This window comes from Haliaeetus albicilla, chromosome 13 (assembly GCF_947461875.1).
Source record: "Haliaeetus albicilla chromosome 13, bHalAlb1.1, whole genome shotgun sequence".
NCBI classification, from domain to species: Eukaryota; Metazoa; Chordata; class Aves; order Accipitriformes; family Accipitridae; genus Haliaeetus; species Haliaeetus albicilla.
The window spans coordinates 31,984,427-32,003,319 of record NC_091495.1 but is presented as its reverse complement, the minus strand read 5'-3'; the positions used below and the strand labels follow the sequence as shown (position 1 = coordinate 32,003,319).

The 18,893-nt window shown below is 39.2% G+C and overlaps 1 protein-coding gene across 1 annotated transcript in view; it reads right to left on the bottom strand.

Moving 5' to 3' along the window:
• The window catches only part of ARID4B (AT-rich interaction domain 4B), a 92,889-nt gene extending 74,754 nt beyond the window's left edge, over positions 1-18,135 (bottom strand). The window contains 3 exon segments of the mRNA XM_069800722.1: positions 17,525-17,586; positions 17,783-17,942; positions 17,944-18,135. Coding sequence (XP_069656823.1) covers positions 17,525-17,586; positions 17,783-17,942; positions 17,944-18,075 — 354 coding nt within the window. The 5' untranslated portion in view covers positions 18,076-18,135.
• Positions 18,136-18,893: the final 758 nt, after the last annotated feature.

Below are 18,893 nucleotides of genomic sequence, written 5' to 3'. Positions count from 1 at the left end.
ATACACATTAAAGGAATGATCAAGCAAAAGTCAAAGCAGTAGTTCAGACTAAGCCTAATCTGGCTATAGGTATTCACACTCAAATTCTGAATCAACAAGAGCTCCCACAATGAAAACAAAATATTGTGATAAAGGCAGCTACAGAACAGGAAAGACTTCTGAAGAGTTATCTGTGCTTTTCAAGATTCTGTGAATTACCCCGTATACTAAATAGCCAATAGAAGCGATCAGGAAAACCACTCTTTCCTTTTCCAGCAAAAGAAATACCAGCTTTACCACTTCTGATATGTGCTGATGTGTGTCAAAACTCAGTCTTCCACCCCCAGGCACTTGTGTGATGTCTCAGACAGGAAGTATGCACATGGTTTCATCTCTGGTTAGAGCTCAACTTACTTATCATAATACTAATTTTAAAAACACACTGTACACAACTCCGCTTGGCAACAATCTGTTCACTTCTTTAGTTTTAAAAGCTCAACTGTTGCAGTCAGTCCCCACTTCCTCTCGACAAATTATCTAGGCCGAAGCTGGCTGCCTTGTCCTCATATTCATTGCTCTGAAATCCTGCAATCTTGTGGCTATTACAGCTGTGGTTTTTTTAGCCTCAAAGGCATCCCATTATAATGGATTAGAGTTTCATAATGCATTTTTCTTAGTACTTACAAAAAGACCTGGTAACATAGATTGTAGTTAATACAGTTGCTTATTAGATTTCTGAAATGGCAATATTCATAATGCTTTATCTGTTAAAAGGAACAGATGGAATAGGGCCTTTATTTAAATGCAGGAGGGGAAGAGGAGAAATGGGGGCTATTAAAATCAGATACCTTTTTCTTTAAAGTGAGAAATGACTAACATAGTTTCTGCTGTACTTGCAACCCAAAATACATAACTACCTGTATAAGAATCAAAATACAAATGTCTTGAGTAGAACTGTATGAGCTAACAAAACAAACAGCAAGAAGCAAAGCATCACAACAGCCCTGAAGGCTCCAAAACTGACAGGAAGCTCTAAAAAAGTAAGTGCTTTAAGACCTAACCAGTACAAAAGTAAGTATATGGCTTCTTTATGCTAGAAATTTAATCCAGCAGAACTGTTCTGAACACAAGTCACACTTGTTTATTCCTGGTAGCTTTGAATGATGATCGGATGCAGTTTTGATCATTGTGCAAAGTTAGAAAACCAGTCTAGTAAAAAGGGTTGAACCAATTAAATCCTTTACGAATAAAGCCAGGAATGCTAGGATAAATATTCTAAATATTCTATTCTGCCTACCTGCAGAAAACAAAAAAACATAGCCATCAAAAATAAATCAAATAAAATGGGTTTAAACTACCAAAGTTGGTGACAGACACTACCTACTGCCAACAGTAGTTCTGCATTTCTGAAACTGGGAGGGGGAGGCGTGTGCTGCTACAGGATCACCAACAGTTAAATAGATAATGTGTTCTTTCATGTTTCTTTCATGAGTTGAATTAACAACTTACAAGTGTAGAAGAGGAAGGCCTTGGCACTCCAAACTCATATCTACAGGAATGATACCTGCATAGCAGCCACCACTACCGCAGCAGTTCCATGCAAGTCACATCAACTTACGAGTGTAAAAAAGGAAGGCCTTGGCGCTCCAAACTCGAATCTACATGAATGATGCCTCTCCCTGTCCATCCTCCCTTTTACATCAGTTCTGGTACACCCTTGATTAAAGGCTAAAGTGTTTCAACTCACCAATTCAATAAATAGCTGTTTGCTTCTTTTTACTTTTGCTGAACTTGTTTTCTTCCACTTTAGTGAGTTAAGTAATTTCAATGTAAGATCAAACACCAGAGTTAACAAAGTAGAAGAGGAGAAATCAATGGGTAAACTGGCAGTCTGCCTCAGACTACAACATGAAGTAGCACTCCATAATCATTGTTTAGAATTTGCAAGGTTCTTGCAAAAAAATACAGAAATTTCAAAAACTAGAAAATATTCCTCTTCCCTTACCCACCATCTCATGTGTGTATGTGATAGCATTTTCTATATTTACCTTTTCATTGCACACTCTAGATTTCTAGCTCCTTTTTTTCCAAATTCTAAAAATTAAATGTATGAAGCCCCTAGTTGGATGAGGAGGATGACATTTACCACACTACTTGGGGTTTTTTTAATTTTTTTTTTTAATAACTAGGTAATCAAGCTATCTCTTCTTCAAATGATCCTCTAAACTGGGTTTCATCCCTGAATGCAGGTCAGAGATCTGGGCATCTAACGAACAGCTTTCAGTCCAACAACTCCACTAAATCCCTGAAGTGGCCTTAAACTGGCTGAAAGCACTTCAGTACTGGAGTATATGCAAGGTCAAATGCAAGTTTTTATTCAAAGTCTAATCTACTCGGATAGCACTCAAAAAAACAGTTTATGTTAAGTTTTATATCTACTGCACACTATTTGCAAACAAAGCAGGTATTAGCTTTTCCAGCAAAACATTTTTTCGTATTAAAAAATATTGATTCAGCTGAGCATTCTGTCGGAATAGACTGAGTGTTGATTTTTATAGGAAACTAGCAAAGCACCATTACCACTATATTACAGAACCAAACAAAATAGTTTGGGTTCTTTTATTAATCTTTTTTTGTAAAATAAGAAGTCCAATCCTAAACCAAGAACTAATTTCAAGATGAACTTCAAAAATTTCAGAATTTCCCATAAAATAGAAACTGTGGGGATAGTCCTGTCAAAAATAACTAGTTTGGCTTGACATTCCAGGAAGTGTGACATTTAGTGACTGGACTACAGAGAACTTGTACCAAGACGACGACCCAGTGTTCAGACAATCTTTAAAAGGCCTTCAAGGAGCAGAGATCTACAGCAGAACAAGAAAACTGTCCAGAACCATACAGCTGGACAAACAAGATTCCTCAGAACAAGTCACTACTTTGCACAGGAAAGGATAAACCTTAACTCCATCAAGTTTAACAGCAATGGCAGACACTAAAGCGCAGAGGATCCAGAAAACCTGTGTTTCAGGTTACATCCATAATGGCAAAGAGATCAAAATATGAGAAGACATATTCTTTCAATAGTCTCATGGTCTTGTGTGGATTTAACCTAGTGAGCTCATTAGCACCATTTGACACAGTACATGCACTCAAAGACACACTACAGTTACAGGAATATGGCTATGTAGACTTCCTCCCCCCTTCACACAGCCTGACATTGCTATTAAAAAAAAATTCAACTAAAAGAAGGCTAAATATCACTACAAAGATAATTTCAGTCAATTACACCTCTGGCATCTAGTTTCTTCCGCAAAATTCAGACTTGGTGGAGAAATAGTCATCTAAGTCCCCATTTCAGTCTATATTAAATTAAAAGCATATAGCACAAAGATATCTTACCTACAGAAAAAGTTCTGTTCTCTCCACCAACTTGCCTTTTCCTTTTCTCCTGCTTTTCCAATAGGTTGTTTTCATCTCACATAAAAGCGTAAGCCTCAGATTCACTAAGATCCAAACACAAGTAACAGAACCTGAAGATGCACTTCAGAACAGTCAAACCAGGCTCTCCTTCACTTTCCAGGGACTTACTCTGCAGAACTGTCCTCAAGTTTCTCCGCTGGCTTCAGCAGATTTAGCATACACAGACCAACAGTCTTTCTTCCTTTCTAGCTCAGTGCCAGCAGTAACTTTTAAGATTCTCATTTTGCAAACCAGCCAAACTCAAACATTTTTCATTTGTTTTGGGTTTTGGACGATCTTTGAATTCACCTAGATATAAACTAATCCCTAGACTTTTCCTTAGGTTTTAGTGTAAGCAAATCCTTATTTGGAACATTTTGGCAGATCTTCACTTCTGGTCTAAACTAGCCTTTTATTCCTAGTCAGTAGCCTGCTATTCTTTAGTCTCCAGGGTAAAACATTACACAAGACCTAACAAAACACGTCTCATTTGGATAAAACAACTAATACAGTTAGAGTGCAATATTTTGGCTTAAAAGTAGTTAGCCCTTATATTTGGCTTTCCTGGAATTCCCTATGCCACAATTATGCATTTGAAACAGCTAATATAACAGACTAAAACTGGAATGAAATTCAAAGGCAAGCTAGCCAACAAACTGAACCTTTTAAAGAACTGTAGATAATTTCTAGATATTAAAATATACACATATGGGGGGGCTATATAAATAAATGTTACCCTGACCACTATTACTTTTGCAGCATAAACTTCGGAAAGTAGAGAGTAAAATATCATGCTTTATAGGTATATCTATACTGGTCTCTTTGCAATGTATCTGGCATGATACATTCTAGATCTATTTTTCAGTGTCCTGCAGATTATCTTTTCCTACGTTTTTTCCCTTTTACACTTAGCAAATACTGATTTTTCTCTCCAAGCTTCCTATGAAGAGGATTCTTCTTCCTAATAAGCAATTATTTAGCATTACATTAGTTAAGATACAAATAGCATACAGTAACTATACACATGCAAAACATCAGTAGTACCTTCGGCTTAGTCCAGCAGAGGCTATCGTTTTATGATGCCTGGAGTAGTCTTACCATCCTTGAACTGCCTGTAAGTCCTATGACAATATAAATATATATCTGCATAATATCTTTCTGGATAGATATATAGATAGATAGATATAACTTTATAGAAAGATATTACATCTTTCAAAATAGTCAAACAATTCTTCAGCTTCCTCTCCCAGTAAAAAAAAGGGGAGGGGAATAAAAAACCAAAAAAACCCAACAAGCTTGCTTATCTTAATTGTATCTTCAGATCTCCTTAGAAGCAGGCTACAGAACCCACAGCACCTGCAGATCACTGTTCAAAAACCACTGAATTAAAGACACTCACAAGACAGCTTTTGGAGTCAGACACAAGCAAGGTTAAAGAGAATTGAAGTATTAGCATGACTATACACATACTTGCACCATGCAGAAGCATCCAAGACTCTGAAACAGATTCAAAAGTTTAGTCTGTCACTACTATAAAATGGTCGGTTAAATCTACAGAAAGCTCCCAGTCAATAAGAGCAGACAGTAAATCAGTTAAGACTGTAGCTATATAATCCACATAACCAATTATCTGAGCCTGGGAGAGGAAAGAACATTTTCTGTTAAATCTACTGGTGTTTTCTTACCAGCACCTATTGGGCCACTGTTGACACATGATACATCCACATCCTTGCAGAATAAAGATGCCTTAACTAAGCTGGACACTGGATAGCTAGGGCAGCACAGAAATTAGTACAGTGAGTAATTTATCTGAAAAAAACTATGGTAAATTATAACTCATGCTGAGCTTTGTACTCTGACAAGCGAATTACTTCCATATTAGCACAGGTATCTCTGCACAACATTGCACTGTAAACTTCCAAAGAGAAGTACCAAGTAAGTGAACCTGAAGTAATCCCAACAAAAATCGCTATGCTGCTTTCCCAAATCATAGCACAAGGCAACACACACCACAAATCAACTTCTGGTTGAGCTACTGTGGGTGATGTTAAATTTGAAGAGCCTTGCTGTGGCAGAATATTCTATTGAATAAACTTTGTTTTCACTAATGTAATATTCTGCCAGAAAAATATAGACAATTATTTTTCACAGTGCGCTTTTCTTTCAGACAGACAGTTCCTTGAACTGTTAAGTAAATTGTAACTCCCTCCCCCACCCCCCAAGTTGTGAAAAGCCAACAGCTTATCTGCATATCCCACTTTCCCCAGACTAATAGAGAGAAAGGCCAGGACTATGTCTTCTGAAGGAAGATGTACGTAACTCACTACAATTTTACATGGTTAAAAAAAAGAAAAAACAAACACATTACGACTGAAATCTTAAGTCCATAATTTTAATTTTTGCTCTTTTTTTCCCCATAAAAACTACAGTGTTCTTTAAGAATATTCTTCTATGAGCTAGTTTTACAAGTTTCCTAACTTGTAGGAACACAGTTCATAACTTGTAGAAATCTAACAAATATAAGCACACATACAAACTCCTCTCCCATCTCAACACATTTTCTGAGAATACTACTGACCAAATATTCCTGCGTAGTCAGTAGCAAGGGTATTACAAGAAAACTGATCATTTCTCTTTTTTTATCCCTCTCCACAACAGCACTAGTCTTCCAGAGTTCTTCTCTACCTAAATGTAAGAGTTCAGTATTTAAGCTTTAGGTTTGCGAAAGGAAGTTTTGGGAAAAAAGCTAAATATAATCAATATGGCAATTATCCAAACCAGAGATGGAAGCTTTTCCTGTTCAACTAAGTTCAACTATTTGAATACCCTTTCAAGAATTTTCCATCAGAAAATACCCATAGCAAACCAAGAATGCAAGCATTAGAAGTAACACAGATATTAAGAAAAGAAAAATAAGCAGCTGAAGATGAGTTTAAGAGGAGATTGTCAAGTGCTGCATAATTATGAATAGTTTTAACGTATTTTAGATGTGCACTACACAGAAAGTAAAAGTGCTACCGTAGTCCTATAGGGAATAAGAACAATATACAAGCAGCTAGTATTCAGCCAGGTTACCTTTCAAAAGTTAAGAAATGAAAGGACCTAAATTACTTGTTTCATACCTTTTATCCAATTTAACTACCCAGAATGCTTCAACTTCTTTGGCTACTCATCGCTGCACCTGTTTCCAAAACATCTTCAGCTGGCTTAGCCTGTGACTAATGGCAGCCATTTCCAGGGAGTGGCTATTTAAGGAAAGATCCTTGCTCTGATTCCACAAAACTCTTCCAACATATTAAAAAACAGAAAGTAAAATTTTTGAAGTTGCACAGGTGATATGAGATTCTATTCACTGCTTTCAAGTGTGCTGAAACTATTCTGTAAAGCCCAGTTTTTTTCTTAAAAGTCTTTAAGCCTCTTATACTAAAACCTTCATTTTTTTAGCCTCTTTTCAAAAAGTAACATTTAGGATTACTAAAGTGAAAGAGAAGAAGTCTATCCAAGTTTTACTTGATAGTCTTCTATGCATCAACAATTCTACTGTTACTTTCCACATGAAACCTCGTTCTGTTCTCAAAAGTTCAACAACACCTCCCAAGAGGTCTTCAGTACCCAAGACAATGCAGCATTCTCACAACGCCTGTCAATAAAATATCAGTGCCTCTGTCAAATCAGCAGGTTACAGTATCAACTACATACAAAATTCTAATTAATTATAGTTTTATAATCAATATTTTTTTCCCTAAGCCTAAGAAGATAATTGAAGAGAAATTCTGAAATACACAGCTTAAAGAATAAACGTAATCTTCCAATACTACCATATGACTGATCAGCCCACTGTAATATTTGCTTTCGTAGAAATATTGTGCATCACCACTGCTAGAAGCAGAATACCCAGCTAGAGTTCACACTGGCCTTTCAAAGCAATTGATGTGTGCCCACATACTCGTTCGTGTACTTGGCTGGAATGTTGTTTCAGTGGGCACAAAAGCTGTATTAAGAGAAACTGCCAGACAAAAGAAAATATGTTGCAGTTCATTTAAGACTAAGGAGTTTTCCTGTAGTCTCTTTTGCAGATGGCATTTAAGTATTGCAGTCTATTTTTTTCTTCCCAAGTTTAATTCTGAGCAAGCATAGTAATGATATCCAGCTACAGCAGTAAGATAGCGAAGTTCTGGAACTGTATCTGGAAATGTCTGGAATCAAGCACCTGAAGGATTGTTTTTTTGGTTTGGGGTTTGGTTTTGGTTTGTTTGGTTTTGGGGGGGGGGGGGGGTCTTTTTGTTTGTTTTTAGATGTGTATTTCTATGAAGATCATAAAAGCTGATTTGCTTCCGCAAAATTCCAACTAAGTAAATACAATATACACATCTAGAGAAACTTGATCAGGCCAGCTTAAGTATCATGACTGATTTTTATTCCACATAATAGATGCTGTGTTTGATATTTATTGTCAAACCATAATTAAGATTTTATTATAACATTTCAAATGTTCAATTAAGTGCTGTTGAACAACAAGTTATTCCAGTCAGAAACAGGTAGGATTGCTCTCTATTTTAATGCAAAATAGAGTAAGTATAATTTTACTGAACTGAAATCAGTGCTACTGAAGAGATATAAATTACAACATTCCACTCATTTAAACCTGACCTACTACCACTTGAGTTGCTATCTAGATACTACAGATGCCATGCACATTACCAGTGAAAAAAGTCTGTCATAGCAGGACATACATCCATCTCTCTTACCATTGATATACTATTATTATGCTGTCATCAACAGAGGATTTTTCTTACTATGTAGAATGTAACAAAAGCAGCTCATTCACTTTACTTGCCTCTAAAAACCTTAATCACCCTACACTGTAAGTGTACATATAAACATATACTCTGTATTATCTGAGAAAAGTCAATGTATGAAATAAGAGATTTATTTTAATACAGTGAAATATGTTTATCTTATCATTCCAAACATTTTGGCTAGCATCAGGCAAAGTAAACTGAAATCAGAATATCTGCTCAACAGCCAAAGAATTACCAACAAAGAAAAACTGAATTACTGCAAACAGACATCTAATATACATACTAATATTTTCTGGAACTTAATGTTAAATTATTCCAAGGAATGCAGTTAAAACAGCAGCCTCAGCAGCCCAATTCCAAAATGGATCAAGAATAACGGAATATATTTGAAGTGTGACTCTTTGCAGGTTCCAGCCCATATATCCAATACTCTCCATCAACAGGTAACATTATCTTTTGTACTACTTGATTTTTAGGAATGTAAAAGCTGCATTAGTAATCTGTAAGTAAAGGAATGAATCCAAGCTTTAATGTCTTTTAAATTGTCCAACATTGCAGGAAAATAGGCATGAAATTCTGCAAAGAAGACAAAGACACTGCACAGTTACCCAAATCATGTTCTGTGGGTAAATGTATGTGGATTGTCATTATAAAGTTCTGGAAGAGCACCTCAGAATAAAACTGCATTCACAAAATGGAAGTTACTTCAAGTTGAATTATTGTCTCCATTTTTGTCTCTGTTTCAGGCAGTAAGGTATTGGTACATATCATACCCTAATTTTTAAACTCTAGGGCAGTCTTACTTATGCTAAAGTACTACACCATCTCCCTTGATGCACATCGAGCATGACAACTTTCTAAAGAAATTCAAGTGGAAATTTATAAAATTACTGCTATGTTTTCAAAAATGCTTTTATATTTATGGAAGCACAAAGATTAAGAATTATATGTATTTTATTTCTAAGTTTAGTGATGTAATTTGAAGTAACATTAATTTAATATTACAGCAACATCTGTCTTTCAATAAGAAGTGCAGCAAAAGAAGTTAAAAAGGGAAAACGCATATTCCATTAGAAATTCCTGAATTCTGAAATGCTGGTATAACATGTACTCATTTCCAAAATGTCTCAACCCCTTATTATTTCTCCCAGGAAAAGAAGTTACATTAACCTAAGTGTCACAGCATTAACAAAAAGATTAAGCTAACACTCTTTCACTTAAACACTCGTACAGGATATTGGAAAGTCTATCTTCCACCACTATAAATTAATTTAAAGCATTCTTTGTGATCTTAGAAGAATGTATTCTACATTTATCTTTAAGAAAACATGAATTATTTTACATGTACAAATAAGAGATTTAGCACTTGCAATCTGCTGTTGAGAGGATAGCTGAAAATCTGAAGAAAAAAGTTGTCACAGTGGATCAGGTTGCCCTGCCACAAACGGAAACACTTTCTTCAGATCAGAAAAGAATGTGAGAAAAACAAACAAAAAAATTACTCCCTATTACATTACTTATTACCAGCTGAAACCTTGCATCAGATACACCTGGTTCTGAATTTTGCTGAAGTCAAATCCCATTTCCCTGCCCTTAGAAGGACGGTGTAAACAATGAAAAATAATGTAAGAAGGACTTCTAAGAGGGAAAAGGGAAAGGATCCCAGACAAAGGCTCAGTGAGAACCCCAGTTCTTGGAAAGGAAGGTAACAAGTGTCATCCAAACTTTTGCATTAAGTTTCTGGTAATAAGCAGAAAGTGTTGTACATCTTACTCTACCACCTCCAGCTGGCATTAACTCCTGACTGTCACTGGGTCTCCACTAATCTACGCATAAATATTTGGGCCTTCTTAACATACAAAGAATTGAAAGCTTGACTTCTATTCCCTTTGATTTCCTTACCAGAGTGATGCAATTTCTCCCCAATTTATCGTTTCTGACTGTTTTAATTTGGAATAAAGGTAGCACAATTGCTTAATTCTTCCACCCATTGGTAAAAACACCTATTGTCAGAATGTATACATAACTATTTGTTACATGAAGATTGTCACCTTTACAGCACAGAAATCTAGTATTTATAAATATTCTTCTCCAGAAAACTATAACACCAACTGTTTCTCTAGTTTGGGGGGAAAAAGACATTGTCTTGGTGTTCTTTCAAAGCATTGAAAAAGAACTTGGGGGAGGTGAGGAAGCAAAGCGTATGTTGGTCTCCTTAAAAAATACTTCGAATACTTTCTTTTTTGAGTCTAATACCACGTCTTCTTTAAAACCTCTCCATCTTTTGAACTTGAAATCAATGTTTATCATACCAAAAATTAAATTTTGTCACCTTCAAGTCACAGCATCAATTCCATTTAATCTTTACACTCAACACCACCTAGAAAACATGGACTTCAAACCTATAGAAAAGTGCAGCGTTCTGGCTAGCAGTCAAGCCTAGAAAAACCTCTATGGCAATTTCACCTGCAGACAGTTTACAAAATGTTTAGCCTAATGACTGCAAACTGCTAACTTGGCAGAGGGATGGGGAAGAACGCATGTTCACAAGCAGTTTAAACCAATCCAAATCAGTCTCAGTGTACTTCTGGTTTCCTCTCCTTTCTTCCTCCACCCCAATCATAGGGATCAGCCAAGTCAAGGACTGGCTGCAACTGAAGAGTATATATATCTGATCGTTGTTGAGTTAATTTCAGTTTGATTCGGTCCACCTTGGGACCACACAAATGGACTGCTGGCACAAAACACAACAAGAAAAAAACAGCCAGGAGTGGAAGAAAGAGACAAGACTGCATTCTTCCATGACCATACAAACTTGATTTGACAGACTACTTATGAAACCAAATCCCTTTGCTGTAGGTTGTTGGGGGACAAACCAACAGATTAAACAATGAGAAGAACAGCAAACTCACTCTTGTGCCCAAGAACGGTGTTATTCACCAGTCAGTCCAGCCTGAGTGATCTGCTCTGCAACAGAGCTCTATAGATGTTTGCATTCATGCTTAGCTTAAATGACAACTGATGAATGCTGTCTCCAAATAGCGCGCTCTTTAAGGTGGTCTGCAGGCGTCACCATCAAAGACTACATAATTTGGGAGCTCTGGATACTTAAAAGGTCTTTTCCTTGGCGTACTGACCACCCTCTTCACTCCAGAGCACATACAGGCTCAAAGACAACAGCAATGGGAGCAAGTAACTCCAGGTTAACTGGTGATGACTACTGCTTTTGCTCACAGTAAGGAAAATACCTTCTCACAGTTAGGTACTACAGTGTTTCTGCTTAGCTCATAAAAAAATCTTCTTCATAGTGCTCCCCACAGGTTCAGGAAACCCCAAAATAGTACTCCGCATTCAATTAATTAATATACACTCACTCAGGAAGTCACTGTCACACAGTGGTTGCACATAATGCAGGCAGGTCACCTGAGTCCTAGTTTTCTACAGGTAACTCAGCAACACCCTCCACCACCCTGCTCTGACAGTCTCACAGCTGCCTTTCCAGAGCTTGCTTACAAACACTTCTTGCTAAACAGGTCATGACTGCTTTATATGCTGCCTTCCAAGCCAACCGAAAAAAAAAAAAAAAAAAGCACAATAGTGCTTTATTCAATTTCTTCCCTGGTTCAAACTAATCTTCAGAAGGAAAATAGATGTCTTGTCAAGTACAGAATATCAAAGCGGCTTGCTGTCTTTTCCATAGTTGAATTCCCTGAAATATGCTCTCATCTGGTCATCCCATGTCAACAAAAAAAAAAAAAAACCACAAAAAAAACCCAAAGCCAACCACCCAGATTTCTGACTTTCTATCAAAACCTTTTAAAATAATTATTCTAACACTTATTAAGTCACTAACATTTAGTTTATGCATAAGGCTAAACAATTTTTCTTCGTTCCCTGGAGGCCTTCTGAAATCTTCTAGAAGTCTTTAAAAATCCATTCCATGCACACAGAAGCAAATATCCAGTAAGTGGTAGTAAGCACAGTAACTGGACAACTAAATCGGAAAGGCAGAAAAGAAGTATTTGTTACTGAAGCACATCAACTAAAAAGCAAGCAGCATACAAGCCCTGACTTACAACATTTCTCAGCTGTGACCCAAATCATACTTAAGGCAAAACAGTTCAAGATCCACGTTTATTCCGATCTGTACATTTCTGTAAAAACAGCTGAAGTGCCTACTGTAGTAAGTAGAACAGCAGAGAACCTACTATTGCATTTCACACCAGGTTAACTACTTTCAAGTTAAGGATGAACTGATAATTAATCTAGCATTTGGCTGGCTCTGTATCACACAAAGATACCAAGTAAATTTAAGCTCTAGGTATTTCTATAAAATGTTACTTTTTCAAATGAGGAAACCTCAGTCTCCCTTTATTTTTAGTCTTCAGCCTATTACAAAAGCATATCTTTCTAAGGAAAATGTGTGTATCTGTAGGACTTAAAAATTTGAAATCAATTTGCGATAACAGTATAATTTCCACCTTTCTCAAAGTTAGCCCCTTTTTTTCAGTTTATGTGACCAGCGAAGCAGTCAGATTAAGTATTTGACAGTGACTGTAAAGCTTAATGCCTCAAAACGATTGCATTTTGTTTTGAAAGGCTTCTCAACTACAATGCAGAGTTTCTTTGAAAACACAGACACACAACGTGTATCACAGCATGCTTCTGCACTACATGTATACTTGTTTCCGATTACAAAGTGAACTGAATAACCATCTCACAGTGTTCTAGTGAAGCTATGCATATTCATTATTTTGTCTACTAACATTTTTCTTAGACAGTATCCTGATACAATAGTCATGCTGCTGTAAGAGCACTGATCCAAAAACCCTTCACCAACTTTGAAGATAATAATACAGGCAACTTAACTTTTCTAATGCTCATAGTTTATTACAACTGTAGTCTTCTCAGCCTAACACAGCCTTTTTTCCACTAGGTGGTCTAATTAACTTTGAGTTCTTATCAACACACTCAGCTACTGAACAGTCACATACTAAACATGCAGATTTAACTTCAAGACTTCCATGTTGTTTAGCCACTGTAAAATATACTAAGATTGGCATTTCAAAAGTGCAAATAACCAATTTCAAAATAACATAGATTATTCCAACATGACTTGTAATTGCTTGGTGCAAGTGGTGTTTGCTTTCCTTTCTACATAATTATGCAAGCATGAGGAAGTCAATAACTGCCTCTGATCACTTGTTCAAACTGGAACATCAGGACAGAATTTAAGAAAATAATTTTTCATAATGCAAAAACAAATGACAGGGGAAAACCACCTCTTAAGACTTACCTGTTCTCCTACCTCCAGCACAAAAAATACTCTAATGGTATTCTTCCTTTATAAATCTCCATTCCTGCTGTAATTCAAATAGTTAACCAGAAAGTGAAAGGTCACTACATTCCATGACTGGTTTCCAGCCTGCATAAGAGCAATAGGACTTTCAGCTGACTTGTGCTCAAAGTTGGAAATTAGTGACTGAAAAGTTTACCAGATATTTCACTTTTGTCCTCTGCCATACTGGCAGAGAATACGAGCAACAGGCTGACTGGCTTTAAAGGAAAGCAGTTAGAGCATCAGTATGCACTAGTGATCTCTGTGAAGAGCTAGAGAGGTCACTAGGAAAGACTACTGAAACCAAAATGTAAATTCAGGATGAATTAAAAACAGAATAAAAATCCAGCATAAACTGTACACACAGCTTCCTTAATTTGTTAGCGTGGCAGCTTTGAGCAAGCACTCAGGAACATCTAGGGCTACCAAACAGAAATATCTACAACCATTAAATATTTTGTATTTTATGGACTGAAAAGCTTTAACATACAAATAGTGTCACAACATTTAAACAAGCATTTTAGATCACTTAATTCACAGTGCATTGCTCTAGCTTCTGGGACATCCACTATTTTTATCTCCAGTCAGCAGTGAACTTTCTAACTACAGTGGGTATACTACCCTCATTCACATATTTAAATAGCAAGCAAATGCCACGATACATATTCAAAATCTCAGAGGCTATTTACAATAGTTCTTGGTACAAATCATTGGTGAAACCGAATTTGTGTTTCTTTTTTTCTTTAAAAGCAGAGACTCTGCTTTCCTGGAGTTTATTTCCCAGCTTTGGGGAAAAAAATAAAAACAAGCTATAATAATGTTTTTATATATATTGCTACCTACTTAGTAGGTAGTAATTTGATGGCATGCAATTAGTTTTTAAATAATCAAACAGATTCTACATGCTTTCAAAGCATACTTAATGTGAAAATACCTTATGCAGAAGCTGCCCAAGTTAAACAAAAAAACTTCACTGCAACATACGAATTGTCGTAGCCATTATCTATACAACTGTATTAACTACTATCAGAGGTCATTCAACACAGGAAAAGCCTGATTTAGTAGAACATCACAATAACAAACACAATTATGTTAAGACTTGAATACTTCTTGTACAACATATTTCAAGATATTTCAAGACTGCCTTCAAGTGGTCTTTGCAGTCCACGGGAGGACTACTTAATAGGCTAAAGTTACTAATTTATACAAGGGACTTTATTTACTTGGATTAAGTTGGGTTACTGCTGGGAGAACAATTACATCAACAGCTTTGGAGGTGGTAATCTCTTAGCAGGCAGCACACCTCTCTTGTCTGAGAGGGTTCCGAAATGCAAGAGCATGAGTGACTTACAGCTTTCTATCAATACGCCTTGGCACTCTTCCTAAATATACCTCACTGTGTTTTACAAAGAATGATAAACATTCTATCCATACTACACAGATGGGAAAAATGAGTCAGTAAAGCTAAATGAGTTGTTCAAGTTCACCCAGAGAGACAAAGATACTGACAAGGAATCCAGTTCTAATGCTCTGTGCACCGGAATACACAACCCTCTGCACATGAAAGAATGACCAAGGCATAAATCAAAAACAGAGGCCTCAATCATGCAGTCAGCAGCAAGTCTGCAGTCAGCAGACTCAAAGTAAGACTAGGCCTTAAAGCATTAAATTCTCTACATGCTGAAGTGTCCTTGAGGCATACTCTTTCAATAACTTACAAAATAAATGCACACAGATATACAGTCATATTTAAACAGTATCTTGATCTAGTATAGTCAATGTTACCTTGTGGTGATACGATCAGAAAGCTAATAATTCTCTTAAGCACTCTCCCTTACTGCTTCTTATTGGACTAACTTGTATCCTTGTAAGCTTAGAAAATAAATTACAAATTTAAGCCAGGCAGAAAGACTGATGCACTGTATTACTCCTAAAATCTTAAAAAAACAGTCTTGGTTAGACTGTTGAATCTTAGAAATTTCTTTTGAGCTACAATTCTGTTAAAAGTTTCACTGTAATAACTAAAGCATCAGTGCAATGACTTACAGATTAACCTCACTTAACATTACAGGGCACAGTAAATAAAGCACTGGGGAGTTACCTCAAGCATATGTAAGTTTAACCCTACACACATACAAATTGCAAAAACTGCAGACTTAAACTTAGCATTTGAACACCCTGACAGAATTAATCCAGATTTTAAAAGTAAATAAAAATGCAATAGTAGCACAAACCTTTTTTTTTTAATATGGCTCTATTAACAGGTTTCTGTATTTGCTACTTGAAATTTAAGCATTTTTTATATGTTCAATTCAGGCTGAAGTGCGTCTCTATCACTATTTCACAGAACACTTTGTATTCCACTTGTGATTCGACCTCCTCATCCTCCCAACTGTCTATCTACATATTTATATGGCTCTATAACCACAGTATCTGAACCTAATCTCTATGGTAACTGTAAGATTTGTTTACACGGAAAAAGAATATTAGAAATGTATGCAAATTTAGCTGTCATTTAAATAAGTGGTTTTCCTTCTGGGGGAAAAAAGCTCCCTATACTGCCTCCTATTTCTCTTGCTTCCATCTCCTGTATCCCCACCAGGCAATGAGCCACATTTGGAAAGCTCCATATCATACTACTTCAACAGCCTGTTGTTGTAAATTCATAAATAGGTTACTTTTAATGAGAAAGATGTGTGCAGTATTTTAGATCTTAACACTTGTTAAAGAAAGATCAGAGGGAGGGCAATTAAAACATCATTTTTTTAAAAGATACTGTCATTAAGTCACCAAAGTAAAAAAAACATGCTAAACCTTTAACAGCTGTACAAAAAGACTTAGTTTGCTGCTCAGCAATTCAGATCAATCTAGAAATTAAAACAGTCCATATCATTTACCATTTCCAGCAGTGAATATAGTACTAGGTACACATTTTACATAATACTCATTCACGGACAGTAGGCACAACTCTGATAGTGCAAGAGCCCGCATACAGACTGCTCTTTTTTATTAATAAATACCAAAGAGATGATGTATCACAGGTTTGTAACAATTATTTTTTATAAGATTTACGGTATTTTGAAATGAGATTTACTGCAGCCCAGCAGGAGTGAGAGCTGAATTACATGGGGGTCATGGTAACATAAACAGCTGTTTGAGCGAGACATATCAGCAAAATGATTAAAAAAAAATAACAAACCCAATTGTTAAAAACTACTTTTAGGTACACTGATCTTTACCACACGCAGAAGAAATCATTCTATTCCACCAATCCGATTTTTTTTCTATAAAACTTGCATAACACACTGAAAATAAATAGTCTAGAAAGGCCTAAGAGAAGAAAAATGATTGACAATGAGGTATGTGAATACTATAGAGCACTGAGAAGAAAATTAGAACCTGTTTGAAAATCTTTCTGTACCTTACAGCAATCACTTCACTGCAGAGAATCTCTTACATGCACCTTCCCTGATCATATCAAGATTATTCATTCAACAAAACTCCTATTAACAAATAGAAAGTAAGTAAATCTACCGTGTACCCTCTATTCAAGTAAACGCGGTTGTATAGCCAGCATTTCCCCTGCAACGTTACTTTCTCAAGCAGGGCGACTGTCCCCTGCTCCTCCATGAAGCAAGCTCAGCCCAGGCAGCCATGTCCTTATTCTCCTACAAACAATGTTTCTGAAGGAGAACAACCCCCCCACTCAGCGAACTTAACAGTTTTTCCCCCAGCGTAACGCGGCGGAGCAAAGCCTGCCCCACCATCGGCAAATGAGCTAAGGCACCGAAACACAGCAGCGGGGGCGAAGCAGCCCGCAGTCTGGATCTGCACCAGCACCGAGCCTCGCACCGGGGTCGGGACAGATGGACTGACAGATAGGACAGCATTTCTTCGTGCAACCCTCCCTTCCTTCCCCTCCCAGGCACACAGGCGAGTGTTTTACCTTCATGATGAGCTCAGGCTGCGGTAAAAGCCTCGATAGGGGCTGAGCGGCCGAGGCTGGACCTGGAATTTAAAACAAAGCGCTAAGGCACCGCACCAGCCGATCGCACCGAGCGGGGGGAGGGGAGGGAGGGATCGGGGTGGGGGCGCCGGGCTCCTCCCGAAACTCCCCCTTTCCTTCCCCGGATCCCCCCTTTCTCCCCGGTTAACCCCCTCCTCTCTTTCCTCGGCCGCTGCTTCCCCTCCAGCTCCCACACACCGCGGCTTCCCCTACACTCGCTGCCATTGACGCCATTTCTGTCAGAGGAGGAGAAACTTGCCACAACAACAACCCACCCCCAGCCTCCTCGGCTGCCGCGGGGCGGGGGGGGGGGGGGAGAGAGGCGTCCCCGGCTGCCTCCCCGGGGCGCTGCGCCCCCCTCCCCAGGCGCCAAGCGGCGGGAGGGGACCCGCGGGGGTCCCAGCCCTGGGTCCACTCCCCCTCCCCACTTTACCGCGGGGAGCCGGAGAGAGAGAAGAGGGAGAGAGGAGGAAGGGAGGCTCTTCCTCCATTGTAGAAGGAAGAGTGCCTGTGTGCGCGGCGGGGGAGCGGGTGTCGGTAGCAGCCCCCCCCGACACACACACACACACACACACACACACACACGCTTTTTTGTAGGGGCTGCGGCTCCGGATCGCGGCGGCTCCTCCTCTCCCCCTCTGCCCCCCCCTCAAATAAAGGAAAGCGCTGACTCCGCGGCAGGAGTTTCAGCAGCAACAGCCGCAACTCCCCGGCTCGGCGCAGCGGGTCCGGGCGGGGGGAGGGAGGGAGGGAGGGCGGGCGGGAGGCGGCGGAGGGGAAGAAAAGGAAGAAGAAGAAAAGAAGGGAGCGGGGACGGGGAGGGAGGGGGGCGGGGAGAAAGGGGCCCGACCTGCTCGGCGGGGACACGGAGCGTGTGTGTGTGTGTGTGGAGGAGGGGGCTCCGTCCCCTCCCGGCGGAGGGGGCTGGAGAAGCCGCCGGTCCCTCCTGCACGCAGGCGGCACCCGATCCCCCTCCCCCCCGCCCCGCCGCTGGGTGTTTGGGGGGGTTGGGGGGGGGAGAAGGAGGATCGGCGAGTCCCGCCGCAGTCTCGCTACGAGGAGAAAAACAACCGCCCCCCTCCCCCCCTCACGCACGCCCCGCCGCCGCCGCCCGGCCCCGCGCCCCCCCCGAGGCCCCGCGCCGCCTCCCCGCCCGCCGGCGGCGCTGCCGGTGGGGGGCGGGGGGGGGGCTCCTTCTCCGGCTCGGCGCCGTTACCTTTGTTCCGCGGCGCCCGCCCGCCCGCTACTCCCCCGAACTGAGGCGGGGGGGGGGGGGGCGGAGGGAAGGGAACGGAGCGAAGCCTCCTCT